This window comes from Acipenser ruthenus, chromosome 50 (genome assembly GCF_902713425.1).
Source record: "Acipenser ruthenus chromosome 50, fAciRut3.2 maternal haplotype, whole genome shotgun sequence".
NCBI classification, from domain to species: domain Eukaryota; kingdom Metazoa; phylum Chordata; class Actinopteri; order Acipenseriformes; family Acipenseridae; genus Acipenser; species Acipenser ruthenus.
The window spans coordinates 3,110,542-3,125,537 of NC_081238.1; the positions used below are offsets into that span (position 1 = coordinate 3,110,542).

General features: G+C 38.9%; 1 protein-coding gene across 1 annotated transcript in view; it reads left to right on the plus strand.

Moving 5' to 3' along the window:
• The window catches only part of LOC117967637 (uncharacterized), a 66,402-nt gene extending 51,738 nt beyond the window's left edge, over positions 1–14,664 (plus strand). The window contains exon 35 of the mRNA XM_059015472.1: positions 14,523–14,664. Coding sequence (XP_058871455.1) covers positions 14,523–14,540 — 18 coding nt within the window. The 3' untranslated portion in view covers positions 14,541–14,664. The remainder of the gene's footprint in view (positions 1–14,522) is intronic.
• Positions 14,665–14,996: the final 332 nt, after the last annotated feature.

The window sequence follows — 14,996 nt, forward strand, 5'->3', positions numbered from 1 at the left end:
GACCCCTGGTCCTTTTTTCTTTTTTCAAGTCAAAGAAGTCCCCCGGGTTGACATTGTCTATACCTTTTAGGATTTTGAATGTTTGAATCAGATCGCCGCGTAGTCTTCTTTGTTCAAGACTGAATAGATTCAATTCTTTTAGCCTGTCTGCATACGACATGCCTTTTAAACCCGGGATAATTCTGGTTGCTCTTCTTTGCACTCTTTCTAGAGCAGCAATATCCTTTTTGTAACGAGGTGACCAGAACTGAACACAATATTCTAGGTGAGGTCTTACTAATGCATTGTAGAGTTTTAACATTACTTCCCTTGATTTAAATTCAACACTTCTCACAATATATCCAAGCATCTTGTTAGCTTTTTTTATAGCTTCCCCACATTGTCTAGATGAAGACATTTCTGAGTCAACATAAACTCCTAGGTCTTTTTCATAGTTCCCTTCTTCAATTTCACTATCTCCCATATGATATTTATAATGAACATTTTTATTGCCTGCATGCAATACTTTACACTTTTCTCTATTAAATTTCATTTGCCATGTGTCTGCCCAATTTTGAATGCTGTCTAGATCATTTTGAATGACCTTTGCTGCTTCAACAGTGTCTGCCACTCCTCCTATTTTTGTGTCGTCTGCAAATTTAACGAGTTTGCTTACTATATCAGAGTCTAAATCATTAATGTAGATTAGGAATAGCAGAGGACCTAATACTGATCCCTGTGGTACACCACTGGTTACCTCACTCCATTTCGAGGTTTCTCCTCTAATCAGTACTTTCTGTTTTCTACATGTTAACCACTCCCTAATCCATGTGCATGCATTTCCTTGAATCCCTACTGCGTTCAGTTTGAGAATTAATCTTTTATGCGGGACTTTGTCAAAAGCTTTCTGGAAATCTAAATAGACCATGTCGTATGCTTTGCAGTTGTCCATTTTCAATGTTGCATCCTCAAAAAAGTCAAGTAGGTTAGTTAGACATGATCTCCCTTTCCTAAAACCATGCTGGCTGTCTCCCAGGATATTGTTACCATATAGGTAATTTTCCATTTTGGATCTTATTATAGTTTCCATAAGTTTACATATAATAGAAGTCAGGCTTATTGGTCTGTAGTTACCTGGTTCAGTTTTGTCTCCCTTTTTGTGGATCGGTATTACGTTTGCTATTTTCCAGTCTGTCGGTACAACCCCTGTGTCAAGAGACTGTTGCATGATCTTGGTTAGCGGCTTGTAAATAACTTCTTTCATTTCTTTGAGTACTATTGGGAGGATCTCATCCGGCCCAGGGGATTTGTTTATTTTAAGAGCTCCTAGTCCCTTTAACACTTCTGCCTCTGTTATGCTAAAGTTATTTAAAACTGGATAGGAACAGGTCGACATGTGGGGCATGTTGTCCGTGTCCTCCTTTGTAAAAACCTGTGAAAAGTAATCATTTAATATATTTGCTATTTTTTTTCTTCATCTATGATTTTGCCATTTGTGTCTCTTAGACATTTAACCTCCTCTTTGAATGTTCTCTTGCTGTTATAATATTGGAAAAACATTTTGGAATTGGTTTTAGCCCCCTTAGCAATATTGATTTCTATCTCTCTCTTGGCCTTTCTAACTTCCTTTTTGACTTGTGTTTGCAGTTCCAAGTACTCTTTCTGTGTGCTTTGTTTTTGGTCTCTTTTAAACGCTCTGTAAAGTGCCTTTTTTCGCTGAATATTTTTTTTAATTGATCTATTAAACCATTTTGGCCATTTTGTTTTAGATTTAGATTTGTCTACTTTTGGGATGTAATTGTTTTGTGCCTCTAGTACTACATTTTTAAAAGACAGCCACCCTTTTTCTGTGGATGTTTTCTCTATTTTACTCCAATCTACTTCTATTAGTCTCTGTTTCATACCTTCATAGTTTGCTTTTCTAAAATTGTAAACCTTAGCTTTAGTCATTACTTTTGGGGTTTTAAAAAATATTTCAAATGAGACCATGTTGTGGTCTGAGTTTGCCAATGGCTCTCTGACCTCTGTTTTAGTTATTCTGTCTTCATTATTTGAAAAGACTAAATCAAGGCATGCCTCCCCTCTAGTCGGTGCCTTGACAAATTGCGTTAGGAAGCAGTCATTTGTCATTTCCACCATTTCAATTTCGTCCATCGTGCCCCCCATCGGGTTTTCCCATTTTATATGGGGGAAGTTGAAATCCCCCAGCAGGTACGTCAGCACACCACCACGCAGCCGTCGATCCCTGTGGCACGTGGAGTGGAGTCTGAGCCCTGTGTCTCCAGTGCTGTTTATTTAGCAGACTCCTTTATCCAAGGCGACTCACAGAGACTAGGGTGTGTGAACTGTGCATCAGCTGCAGAGTCGCTTACAACTACGTCTCTCACCCGAAAGACGGAGCACAAGGAGGTTAAGTGACTTGCTCAGGGTCACACAATGAGTCAGTGGCTGAGGTGGGATTTGAACCGGAGACCTCCTGGTTACAAGCCTGTTTCTTTAACCACTGGACCACACAGCCTGGATGCCAATTACTTTTGTCAGTTTCAAGTTATTTCAGATAAAATTGTGCATTCTTCGTTTTTTGTGGAGGGGTACCAACAAATTTGAGCACGTCTGTATTTCTGTCACAGATGCATACTGTGGACTCTTTTGGGGGTTGGTGTCAGCTCCTTGCTCAGTTAATACTGCTTAATCAGTGACGCTAAAACATTCCATATTTTTCTTGACAAAATAAAATGTTACATTTTTATAAATAAAATGTTGTGACAGAGAGCGAATGAATCCTAATCAACAATCTCCCTCCCGACCTGTGAGGGCATTGTATAACCGGAGCAGAGTGCCCCGTAATAGATGGTTCGGCAGTTCATTCCAAGGTCAATCGGAAGCCGGCCATCCAGGAAGGGGGTGGGGCCACGATACCAGAAGTCAGCGCCATAATGTGGTAGGTTATATGTCAGTCATGGATTGGAGGAGATGTGATTGGCCGCACCACCGAAAGAGGGTGTGACAGAGGGTATTTAGGGGAAGTGGCCCCAGTGATCTGTTCCTCCGTTATGGTTACGGACTGACCGTGAGGAATAAAGAGAAGCAGTGAGTGTTTAGTGTAGTAATGTCTGTCTATTTAACTGTGTCTTGTTTGTCACTGTAGACGGCTAAAGAGCCGGGAGCTGTCGCTGTCAAGCCAGCATTAAACCCGGACTGCACTATACCACTGTAAAGAACTAGTTTCACTTTCACAACACCACTTGCACCTGGAACACTCACTGTTGGACTGGTGAATGTATAGGTGTCTTAAAGTGTGTGTTTGTTATTATTAATTCGGGACTGAACCCCGTGGTTTTGTTAGAACATAAGAACATAAAAAAGGTTACAAACGAGAGGAGGCCATTCAGCCCATCTTGCTCGTTTGGTTGTTAGTAGCTTATTGATCCCAGAATCTCATCAAGCAGCTTCTTGAGGGATCCCAGGGTGTCAGCTTCAACAACATGGGGAGTTGGTTCCAGACCCTCACAATTCTCTGTGTAAAAAAGTACCTCCTATTTTCTGTTCTGACTGCCCCTTTAGCTAAACCCCATTTGTGACCCCTGGTCCTTGTTTCTTTTTTCAGGTCGAAAAAGTCCCTTGGGTCGACAATGTCACCACATTTTAGAATTTAGAATACTTGAATCAGAGCAGCAATACCCTTTTTGTAGCGAGGTGACCAGAACTGAACACAGTATTCTAGATGAGGTGTTGCTAATGCGTTGTTTTAACATTACTTCCCTTGATTTAAATTCAACACTTTTCACTATATATCTGAGCATCTTACTGGCCTTTTTTATAGCTTCCCCACATTGTCTAGATGAAGACATTTCTGAGCCAACATAAACTCCTAGGTCATTTTCACATATTCCTTTTTCAATTTCAGTATCTCCCATATGATATTTATAATGCACATTTTTATTGCCTGCATGCAGTACCTTACACTTTTCTCTATTAAATGTAATCTGCCATGTTGCTGTCTAGGTCATTTTGAATGACCTTTGCTGCTGCAACAGTGTTTGCCACTCCTCCTATTTTGTGTCATCTGCAAATGTAACAAGTTTGCTTACTGTACCAGAATCTAAATCATTAATGTAGATTAGGAATAGCAGAGGACCTAATACTGATCCCTGTGGTACACCACTGGTTACCTCACTCCATTTTGAGGTTTCTCCTCTAATCAGTACTTTCTGTTTTCTACATGTTAACCACTCCCTAATCCATGTGCATGCGTGTGGAAGCGACATCGTGGGAGAAGTACGAGTGGACAAGTACAACGCAGTTAGAAGCAGAAAGGAGGAATTATATCTTTAAATTTGGAGGTGCTTTAATCAGAAAACATTGCAGCTTAAAGCCTTGCAGCTGCGTGTATTTTTCTGATCAGCTGAAACTCGGAGCAGCTGATTCAAATCCCGCGGCGTTCTGGGACACGGGGGAGGAGCGCAGCACGCAGCACAAACACAAACAAACAAAAGGCAGGCAGACTTCCAAGCGACAGCATGTGGAAGCGACATCGTGGGAGAAGTACGAGTGGACAAGTACAACGCAGTTAGAAGCAGTTGAAAGCAGGTTGACAGCTGCAGAAGCTAAACTAAAAAAAAAAAAAAAAAAATGGTATTCAAGCCAGTAATCTGTGACAACTGCATGATGTGGGAAATCCGAGAAAACCCAACAGAGCTCAACCAAGTGTGTGTAAAGTGCCGCACCATCCAGGACTTGCTTCAGCGATTAAGCCTGCTAGAAAAGGAGCTGGAGGAAATGAGACAGCAACAGGAGCTTGAGGAGCTGACACACCCACAATTCATGGAAGTCTGCACCCCTAGCAGACTGAAAGCCAACAGGGAGATGGAAGAGAGTCGAAACAGCTGGGTTCAGATAGGCAGAAGCAGGGAAAAAAAGAAACTTCGTCAAACACAACCACCAGAAATCCAGACATCCAACAAATTTGAGCCACTTCAACATTTAGATGACCAAAACCAACATCACGAGAATGAAAGAAACAACACCCAGGACCCTATAAACAGTGCTGACCAGGCAGCAAAAAGAAGGGAGGTCATGATTGTTGGGGACTCCATACTGAGAAACACAGCAAGTTCAGTTCGCAGTTTGGACCCCCTTACTACAACAGTGTGCTGCCTTCCAGGAGCCTCAGTCAAGCACATCACTGAGAATGTGGACAGGCTCCTAGAACGAACAGGAGATGACCCGGTAGTAGTCGTCCACATTGGTACAAACAACATTGGAAGAGACAGGCCAAGATCCCTGCAAAACAAATTCAGAGAGCTAGGAAGGAAATTAAAAGACAAGACCAAAACTGTGGTATTTTCTGGGATACTGCCGGCGCCTTGCAAAGGACCATATGGACAGCTGGAAATACAAAATCAAAATGCATGGCTGAAATCGTGGTGCACACAGGAAGGCTTCACCTTTCTTGAACATTGGAGCACATTCTACAACAAGGACTATCTATACAGGTGGGACGGACTGCACTTAAACAGAAAGGGAACCAATCTACTCGGAGAAAGGATCCTTCAGGCGGTACAGAAGCATTTAAACTAGAAAGGAAGGGGGGAGAAAACAAAAAAACAGAAGGGAGACTACATCAAAACAAGAGCAACAACTCAGGTAAGACCACTATTAAATGTATTTATCTTAATGCTAGAAGTCTCAGAAACAAAATGTTAGAACTTGAAGCTACAGCACTAACAAGCAACTACGATGTGATAGGTGTTACAGAAACTTGGTTGTCTGAGAGTGATGGAGACGAATATAATATTAGTGGGTACACACTGTATAGGAAAGACAGGCAGGACAGAAGAGGCGGAGGGGTAGCGCTATACATAAGAAATAGCCTTGAAGCCCAGGTGTTAAATCAGGACAAAGAAAACAATGCAGAATCAATATGGGTCAGAATAATGGACACAAATTCAAAGGGCATAATAATAGGAGCATGCTATAGACCGCCAAATTCAGACGCTGAGCAAAATAATCTGTTATACAATGACATTCGAAATGCGTGTAGAAAAGGAGAAGCCATACTAATGGGGGATTTCAACTTCCCCTGTATAAAATGGGAAAACCCAATGGGGGGCACGACGGACGAAATTGAAATGGTGGAAATGACAAATGACTGCTTCCTAACGGAATTTGTCAAGGCACCGACTAGAGGGGAGGCATGCCTTGACTTAGTCTTTTCAAATAATGAAGACAGAATAACTAAAACAGAGGTCAGAGAGCCATTGGCAAACTCAGACCACAACATGGTCTCATTTGAAATATTTAAAACCCCAAAAGTAATGACTAAAGCTAAAGTTTACAATTTTAGAAAAGCAAACTACGAAGGTATGAAACAGAGACTAACAGAAGTAGATTGGAGTAAAATAGAGAAAACATCCACAGAAAAAGGGTGGCTGTTTTTTAAAAATGTAGTACTAGAGGCACAAAACAATTACATCCCAAAAGTAGACAAATCTAAATCTAAAACAAAATGGCCAAAATGGTTTAATAGATCAATTAAAAAAAATATTCAGCGAAAAAAGGCACTTTACAGAGCGTTTAAAAGGGACCAAAAACAAAGCACACAGAAAGAGTACTTGGAACTGCAAACACAAGTCAAAAAGGAAGTTAGAAAGGCCAAGAGAGAGATAGAAATCAATATTGCTAAGGGGGCTAAAACCAATTCCAAAATGTTTTTCCAATATTATAACAGCAAGAGAACATTCAAAGAGGAGGTTAAATGTCTAAGAGACACAAATGGCAAAATCATAGATGAAGAAAAAAAAATAGCAAATATATTAAATGATTACTTTTCACAGGTTTTTACAAAGGAGGACACGGACAACATGCCCCACATGTCGACCTGTTCCTATCCAGTTTTAAATAACTTTAGCATAACAGAGGCAGAAGTGTTAAAGGGACTAGGAGCTCTTAAAATAAACAAATCCCCTGGGCCGGATGAGATCCTCCCAATAGTACTCAAAGAAATGAAAGAAGTTATTTACAAACCGCTAACCAAGATCATGCAACAGTCTCTTGACACAGGGGTTGTACCAACAGACTGGAAAATAGCAAATGTAATACCAATCCACAAAAAGGGAGACAAAACCGAACCAGGTAACTACAGACCAATAAGCCTGACTTCTATTATATGTAAACTTATGGAAACTATAATAAGATCCAAAATGGAAAATTACTTATATGGTAACAATATCCTGGGAGACAGCCAGCATGGTTTTAGGAAAGGGAGATCATGTCTAACTAACCTACTTGACTTTTTTGAGGATGCAACATTGAAAATGGATAACTGCAAAGCATACGACATGGTTTATTTAGATTTCCAGAAAGCATTTGACAAAGTCCCGCATAAAAGATTAATTCTCAAACTGAACGCAGTAGGGATTCAAGGAAATGCATGCACATGGATTAGGGAGTGGTTAACAGGTAGAAAACAGAAAGTACTGATTAGAGGAGAAACCTCGAAATGGAGTGAGGTAACCAGTGGTGTACCACAGGGATCAGTATTAGGTCCTCTGCTATTCCTAATCTACATTAATGATTTAGACTCTGATATAGTAAGCAAACTCGTTAAATTTGCAGACGACACAAAAATAGGAGGAGTGGCAGACACTGTTGAAGCAGCAAAGGTCATTCAAAATGATCTAGACAGCATTCAAAATTGGGCAGACACATGGCAAATGAAATTTAATAGAGAAAAGTGTAAAGTATTGCATGCGGGCAATAAAAATGTGCATTATAAATATCATATGGGAGATAGTGAAATTGAAGAAGGGAACTATGAAAAAGACCTAGGAGTTTATGTTGACTCAGAAATGTCTTCATCTAGACAATGTGGGGAAGCTATAAAAAAGGCTAACAAGATGCTTGGATATATTGTGAGAAGTGTTGAATTTAAATCAAGGGAAGTAATGTTAAAACTCTACAATGCATTAGTAAGACCTCACCTAGAATATTGTGTTCAGTTCTGGTCACCTCGTTACAAAAAGGATATTGCTGCTCTAGAAAGAGTGCAAAGAAGAGCAACCAGAATTATCCCAGGTTTAAAAGGCATGTCGTATGCAGACAGGCTAAAAGAATTGAATCTATTCAGTCTTGAACAAAGAAGACTACGCGGCGATCTGATTCAAACATTCAAAATCCTAAAAGGTATAGACAATGTCAACCCGGGGGACTTCTTTGACTTGAAAAAAGAAAAAAGGACCAGGGGTCATAAATGGAGATTAGATAAAGGGGCATTCAGAACAGAAAATAGGAGGCACTTTTTTACACAGAGAATTGTGAGGGTCTGGAACCAACTCCCCAGTAATGTTGTTGAAGCTGACACCCTGGGATCCTTCAAGAAGCTGCTTGATGAGATTCTGGGATCAATAAGCTACTAACAACCAAACGAGCAAGATGGGCTGAATGGCCTCCTCTCGTTTGTAAACTTTCTTATGTTCTTATGTTCTTATTTCCTTGAGTCCCTACTGCATTCAGTTTGAGAATTAATCTTTTATGCAGGACTTTGTCAAAAGCTTTCTGGAAATCTAAATAAACCGTGTCATATGCTTTGCAATTATCCATTGTCAATGTTGCATCCTCAAAAAAATCAAGCAGGTTAGTTAGACACGATCTCCCTTTCCTAAAATCATGCTAACTGTCTCCCAGGATACTTTTACCATATAGGTCATTTTCCATTTTGGATCTTATTATAGTTTCCATAAGTTTACATATAATAGAAGTCAGGCTTATTTGGTCTGTAGTTACGTGGTTCGGTTTTGTCTCCCTTTTTGTGGATCGGTATTACGTTTGCAATTTTCCAGGCTGTCGGTACAACCCCTGTATCAAGAGACTGTTGCATGATCTTGGTTAGAGGTTCGTAAATAACTTCTTTCATTTCTTTGAGTACTATTGGGAGGATCTCATCTGGCCCAGGGGATTTGTTTATTTTAAGAGCTCCTACTCCCTTTAACACTTCTGCCTCTGTTATGCTAAAGTTATTTAAAACTGGATAGAAACAGGTCGACATGTTGTCCATATCCTCCTTTGTAAAAACTTGTGAAAAGTAATCATTTAATATATTTGCTTTTTTCTCTTCATCTATGATTTTGTCATTTGTATCTCTTAGATATTTCCTCCTCTTTGAATGTTCTCTTGCTGTTATAATATTGGAAAAATATTTTGGAATTGTTTTTAGCTCCCTTAGCAATGTTCATTTCTATCTCTCTCTTGGCCTTTCTAACTTCCTAACTACTTCCATGCTGACTGTCTCCCAGGATACTGTTACCATATAGGTCATTTTCCATTTTGGATCTTATTATAGTTTCCATAAGTTTCCATGTAATAGAAGTCAGGCTTATTAGTCTGTAGTTACCTGGTTTGGTTTTGTCAGAAACATCATCCGTGTATATTAGACCTGAGTAAATGTGAACTTGGTAATTTTATTGAAAGCATAAAATAGAGATTGTTTACAAAAGCATCACCTTTTACCCCCCCATAATAATAATAATAATAATAATACAAAAATAAAATGGGACTAGTATTATTTATCACCCCTGTTCTTCAACAAGCTTATTTTCACAGGATATTAAGTAATATATATTTCTACAGTTATATATATATATATATATATATATATATATATATATATATATATATATATATATATATATATATCTCTACCCTACTGTAAACATGCATTATAATAAAGCATGCATATCTGACTATTAAAATATAATTATTGCTGGAACAATGCTTATTTTCATATTGTAGTAGAGCTGGTAGTTTGGTAGTTTGCTATCACCCTGACCTGTTCTTATCTGTGTAGCCAGCCAGTCCTTTTAACTAATGATGTAATTATAAACTGGGTGTTTTCCACAAACCGTTCCCCAGCTGCTGAGATTATATAGGCAGGGATGGTCATCATATGCAATATGTAGCTTTCTAGAAGCAAACCAAAATACTGATAGCCCTTTTACTAAATGTTTTATTTGTTATGTTGCTGGTAATTACAGGAAAATACGTATGAGATTTACATTTAAGAACATTATTTTTTCTGTCTCTTTAAGAAATCGATTTTCCTAGACCGGAACAGGTTCCTGGTTGTTAAGGAAGGGTGGGTTAGTCAGCACTTCAACTGATACAGGAAACCGGAGACAACAGCGGACAAGACTGGCCGAGTCTGAGGCAGTGATTTACAGAAATAACAATACTAGTAAATACAACACAACTAGGAGTTGTACAGCTACACTAGGCGTTGCATTGCTTGTTTTAAACATTTTATTTATAATAATTCCCACAGTAAATCTGAAACGAGAGTCGTGGATGCTTGATACACAACCGGCTTTCTGTAGGTACTACTACGCGTAAGAAATAAAACATCCGTTTTTCCAGCGAAATATCCACTTGGGCCATTAAACATTACAAAAAAGTATCACTGTGTTTAGCCTCTTATTTAAATACAGCATACATGCTTTGAAGGACGTTAAATAAAGATATACTGGTAGGTCAACGTTTTTTTTTCTTCTTCTTTTATTTGTTGTGGTGTATTCATGAAATTCATGTTTTTATTTAAGCCAAAATGTGAAAACGTTTTAACAAAACAAACAAAAATAACGGTTAATGTTGTTTATACATACATGTGGGACACTTCAGCAGCATGGAGGTAAGCAAACACAATCCCCAGTGTGTTTGTTACTTCATTAAAAAAAAAAAAACCTGCCTGTAAAAGGAGTTTTCTCAAAAATGGCAGCCCCTTTTTAAGTTTCTCTGAATAATGTGAATGATAAGGCTTTAAAACTTAGTAGAAGATTCACCTTTTTTAAACAATTAAGAGCATACAGCTAAGAATGTTTTTTAGAGTTAAATGTCTGATACAACTCTGTATGTACCAACATTTCTTTCTGGGTTTTGTGGTCAGCATCTACAAAGATCAACACACTTTGCAGGGAATCGTTTTTAGTTTCATTGGTGTTTCAAGTCGTAAAACTTTGAAAAGTAATTTAGTATAAAACACGTGCATTACGGTGGACAGGCAATTTTTCAGCAAATTTAACAATGTGTAGAACTAAAAGTAAAGGTTACAAATGGAAAAGTTTAACCAAAGTAAGAACCAAAGGAAAGTCTTTCAATCGTTGTCTATTGTTGATTTGTGCATCTGGTCAAGTGCATGGTTAATTGCAAGACATACAGAAAAGATCACCTCCCAAGTTTTTAATTCCAAATTGTCAGTTTTCCTGTAGTTGGAGTTTGTAAAACCAGAATTGACTTGTGCATTGTGTTGAAACACAAAAGGAGTGTTGATGCAACAATTAGACCTTTTTACTGGTGAAACTCCAAATCCAGTGCATTGATTATACTTCTGTTCATTAAGCATCCCTATAATGGAAGCTTGTATTATGAGTTTGTAAACCCGGTGATGCTACACCAACTACTGCTAATCTCTCATAACCCATTTAAGGTGGCAGCTTCAAATTGAGGGTTGTGAAAACTCTGAACTGTGACTAAGATGGCTACCATATTGGGGTCATGTGACTTTTTGGTTTCCTAATGATAAAGACCTAACTCTTTGAGATACCGGCATCATATTTGGGTCATTAGGGTATTCTGTGATTCTCTAAGCGGAGTTTGATCGTGGGTGTCATACAAAATAATGAACCCTTTCTTGACAGTTTTTTGTTACAATGTAAAATCTTTATCTCAGAACCCATTTGAAATGGCGACTTCATATTTGCAGGTTATATAATCCCTTCATGCTAAATGTGTTGCTGACCATGAAATTTAACTTTGGCCTAATATGGCTGCCACGAGCGACCTGTACACTAAAGGGATATTAAAACAGTAACTTAGTTTGTACTTTTGTTGCCTTATTCTGCTGAATGGTTAATCTCTGCAGCCGATGTCTGCAATGAAAACCGTATGTTTTATATTTTAGATATTTTGCAAGCACGTTGTCATATATTTTAGATATTTCCAAACCATTCTCAGGGCTGTCAAACTTTTTCCCATTGAGGGTCCAGGACTCTCAACTAAAAAAACTAAAGGTCCCAGAGAAAATGTTGGAGGTCACAATAAAGTGTACACAAATCATTTTTTGACAATTTTAAAAATAATAAACAAACACTAAAAACCACAAACAGAAAATACAATTCTGTCTAAAAGAACGAAGAACAAAACAACATAGCAATATAACCCACAAAAGCAGAATTACAACTTGCTTATTCAATATTGCAAACTATGCATGCTCTGCTCTCGGTGCCAGGAGACACAACACTGTAGAGAAGTGGGAAGTGAACTTCTGCTTTTGTTACATGTCTTAAAGCTGATTCGAACTTAAATCGAGGGGAGCTCTTTTTTTAATATAAATATATATATATATAAAAATTGGCTAGTAGTGGGGATATTTAAATTGCCACATTTCTTTCTATTTCTGTATACATCTAGCTCCGGTAATTAAAAAATAAATAAATAAATAAATGGTACCCAACATCAGAACTAGAATTAAAAAGCAACCAGTACACCCTTAAACTTGGCAGCTCTGTAACCACAGTACAGCCAAATAGACAGCAACAAATTGGCAGAAAAAAAGTTCTCTGGTTCTCTCTGGTCTTGTGCTGGTTCAGTTCTTTAAGGGGCATTGAACTTTTCTGCCATTTCTTTCTGTCAGCAGCCGCTAAAGTCTTTCAAACAGTACTTTGTTTGGAAAGCAGTTAGCAAGAAAGCCTGAAAGGGATTTCAGCAAGCAGCCTTACACAGGAGATCATGTGAAAGGGGCACAACTCAGTGTAGTGTTCAGTCCGATCCAAGACATACCCATGTCCATATTCTCCAGTTCTCCACAGCAAGAACTAGTGTACAATGCTGAGTTTGAGCCAGCCAACATTCTGAAGCTTGCACTTCAGACAACTGTATTACCTGCATGGTTTTAAATAAATAAATAAATCTGTGGTGGGGCTGCCAGTGTCAGATGGACAGACACGTGTCCCACGGACGCAGACATCTGCAAACCTGAGAGTCCCGACAAACAATGCATGCGTAAAGGACGCAGGTACCCGCGCCCCTGAGAGCCTCGATTCTTTTACAGTGGATGGCAGGTTTTGTATTGTAGTCAGGTCAGTTGCATTCAATTTCATTTTTAATTGCTTAGATATTTTTAGCAGTTACTTCAGTAGCACATGGGTCTGGGTACTGGTGTCTGGGGAGGTGTATACTTCCAAATTACAGTCCTAAGTATTTATATGCTTTCTGCCTTCACCGTTCTTCAAATGGTCAAATAAACTCCCTTTTCCTTGCAATAGCTGACCCTGCTTTAGTACACAAAGTTATTTGCACATGTACTTCTGTGGGTGAACAGAGGGCATTCAGAACATTCTGCAGATCTACGGGTAACTCACACAAGCCAATTTTAACCCTTTGCAGTCCATTTATTCAGTGCTTGTCAAGTGCATCGGGTCAAATTTATTTTCACACGCGCGGTTTATTTTACACGCACTGTTTAAAATATTTTTTTTCAGAGTAAAACAGGTTTGAAAGGTATTGAATCGCAAAAGGACACTCAGTACTGTATCTCCAGCCAAGCCCCACCCCTTGTTTGCTGTATTTTTCACATACCTCTTTATAGATGTGCATACTGATAAATCCTCTCCTGATCACTCGTTTTATCACCAAACTCAAATAATGTGATCCAAGTCATTATTTAATTGCTATAACATCTCAAAAAGCTCTGCAAATGTCAGTGATATTCTTTGAGCGCTGGATGCAGAAGCAGCTATCTCCTTTGTTTATGTCCGTGTGATCTCTGTACTGCAGGGGGCTATGAGATACGCCTTATTTTTTTCGGCTTTATTGGGCTCCTATCGCTCTCACTCGGCCATTGAAAGGTTTTATCGGCTTTTTCCTGGAGAAAAAACGACTAGAGACCTGTGCTTTACATCTTTTTGATAATGTTTGACCTGGTTCGACATAAGACCGCAAAGGGTTAAAATTAAAATAAACTAAAATATTATTTTGGCAATAACTGCTTTTAGGTTTACAAACAATGGGCTTGATCCTGTCAGGTTAGTTCTGCATTGCCATTTCAAGCATTTCCTTATACCGTCTCCTGCTCCACATTGGGAGCAACATGTATTTTAAAATGTTAACACTGCATCATGAGCAATAAGCAAGGCCATAAGCCAGCCTTATTCGTGAGGCAGGTGCATTGGGAACTCTGTAGTTCCTAACAAGCACTTGTACACCAGTCCTGGCACGCAAGTATATAAAGAAATACATCTACAGCCAGTCTGTGATCAAAGGTAGGTTTTTTAATAATGCCATTCAGTCAATAAGCGTTTGCTATGTAATACAAAAACACATTGCTGATAAAATGTTTGATGTTACTTTATAGTTTATGGATTTTCTAATGTTTATTACTAGTAACCTAAACGTAGGTGTTTACATGTTTTAAGGTGGAAGTCTTCATTGTGAAACTTTCAGTGGTACACATTGATGGAAATATGTGGGTTCACTATACTTTTTTTACTACACAGGCACTGAAGAGATATTGACTCTAATTTCAAGGAAGGTTTGAAGATGGAGTCTTTTCCTGACCTGGGACCTGTCCACCTGAATGAGGAGAGCAGTGAACTGGAGCCTGTCCACATTAAAGAGGAGGCCACTGAACTGGAACATGTCTGCATGAAAGAGGAGAGCACTGAACTGGAAGATGTCCACATTAAAGAGGAGAGCACTGAACTGGAACATGTCCACATTAAAGAGGAGAGCACTGAACTGGAACATGTCTGCATTAAAGAGGAGGCCACTGAACTGGAACATGTCCACATTAAAGAGGAGGCCACTGAACTAGAACATGTCTGCATTAAAGAGGAGGCCACTGAACTGGAACATGTCCACATTAAAGAGGAAGCCGTTGAACTGGAACATGTCTGCATAAAACAGGAGAGCACTGAACGGGAACATGTCTGCATTAAAGAGGAGAGCACTGAACTGGAACATGTCCACAT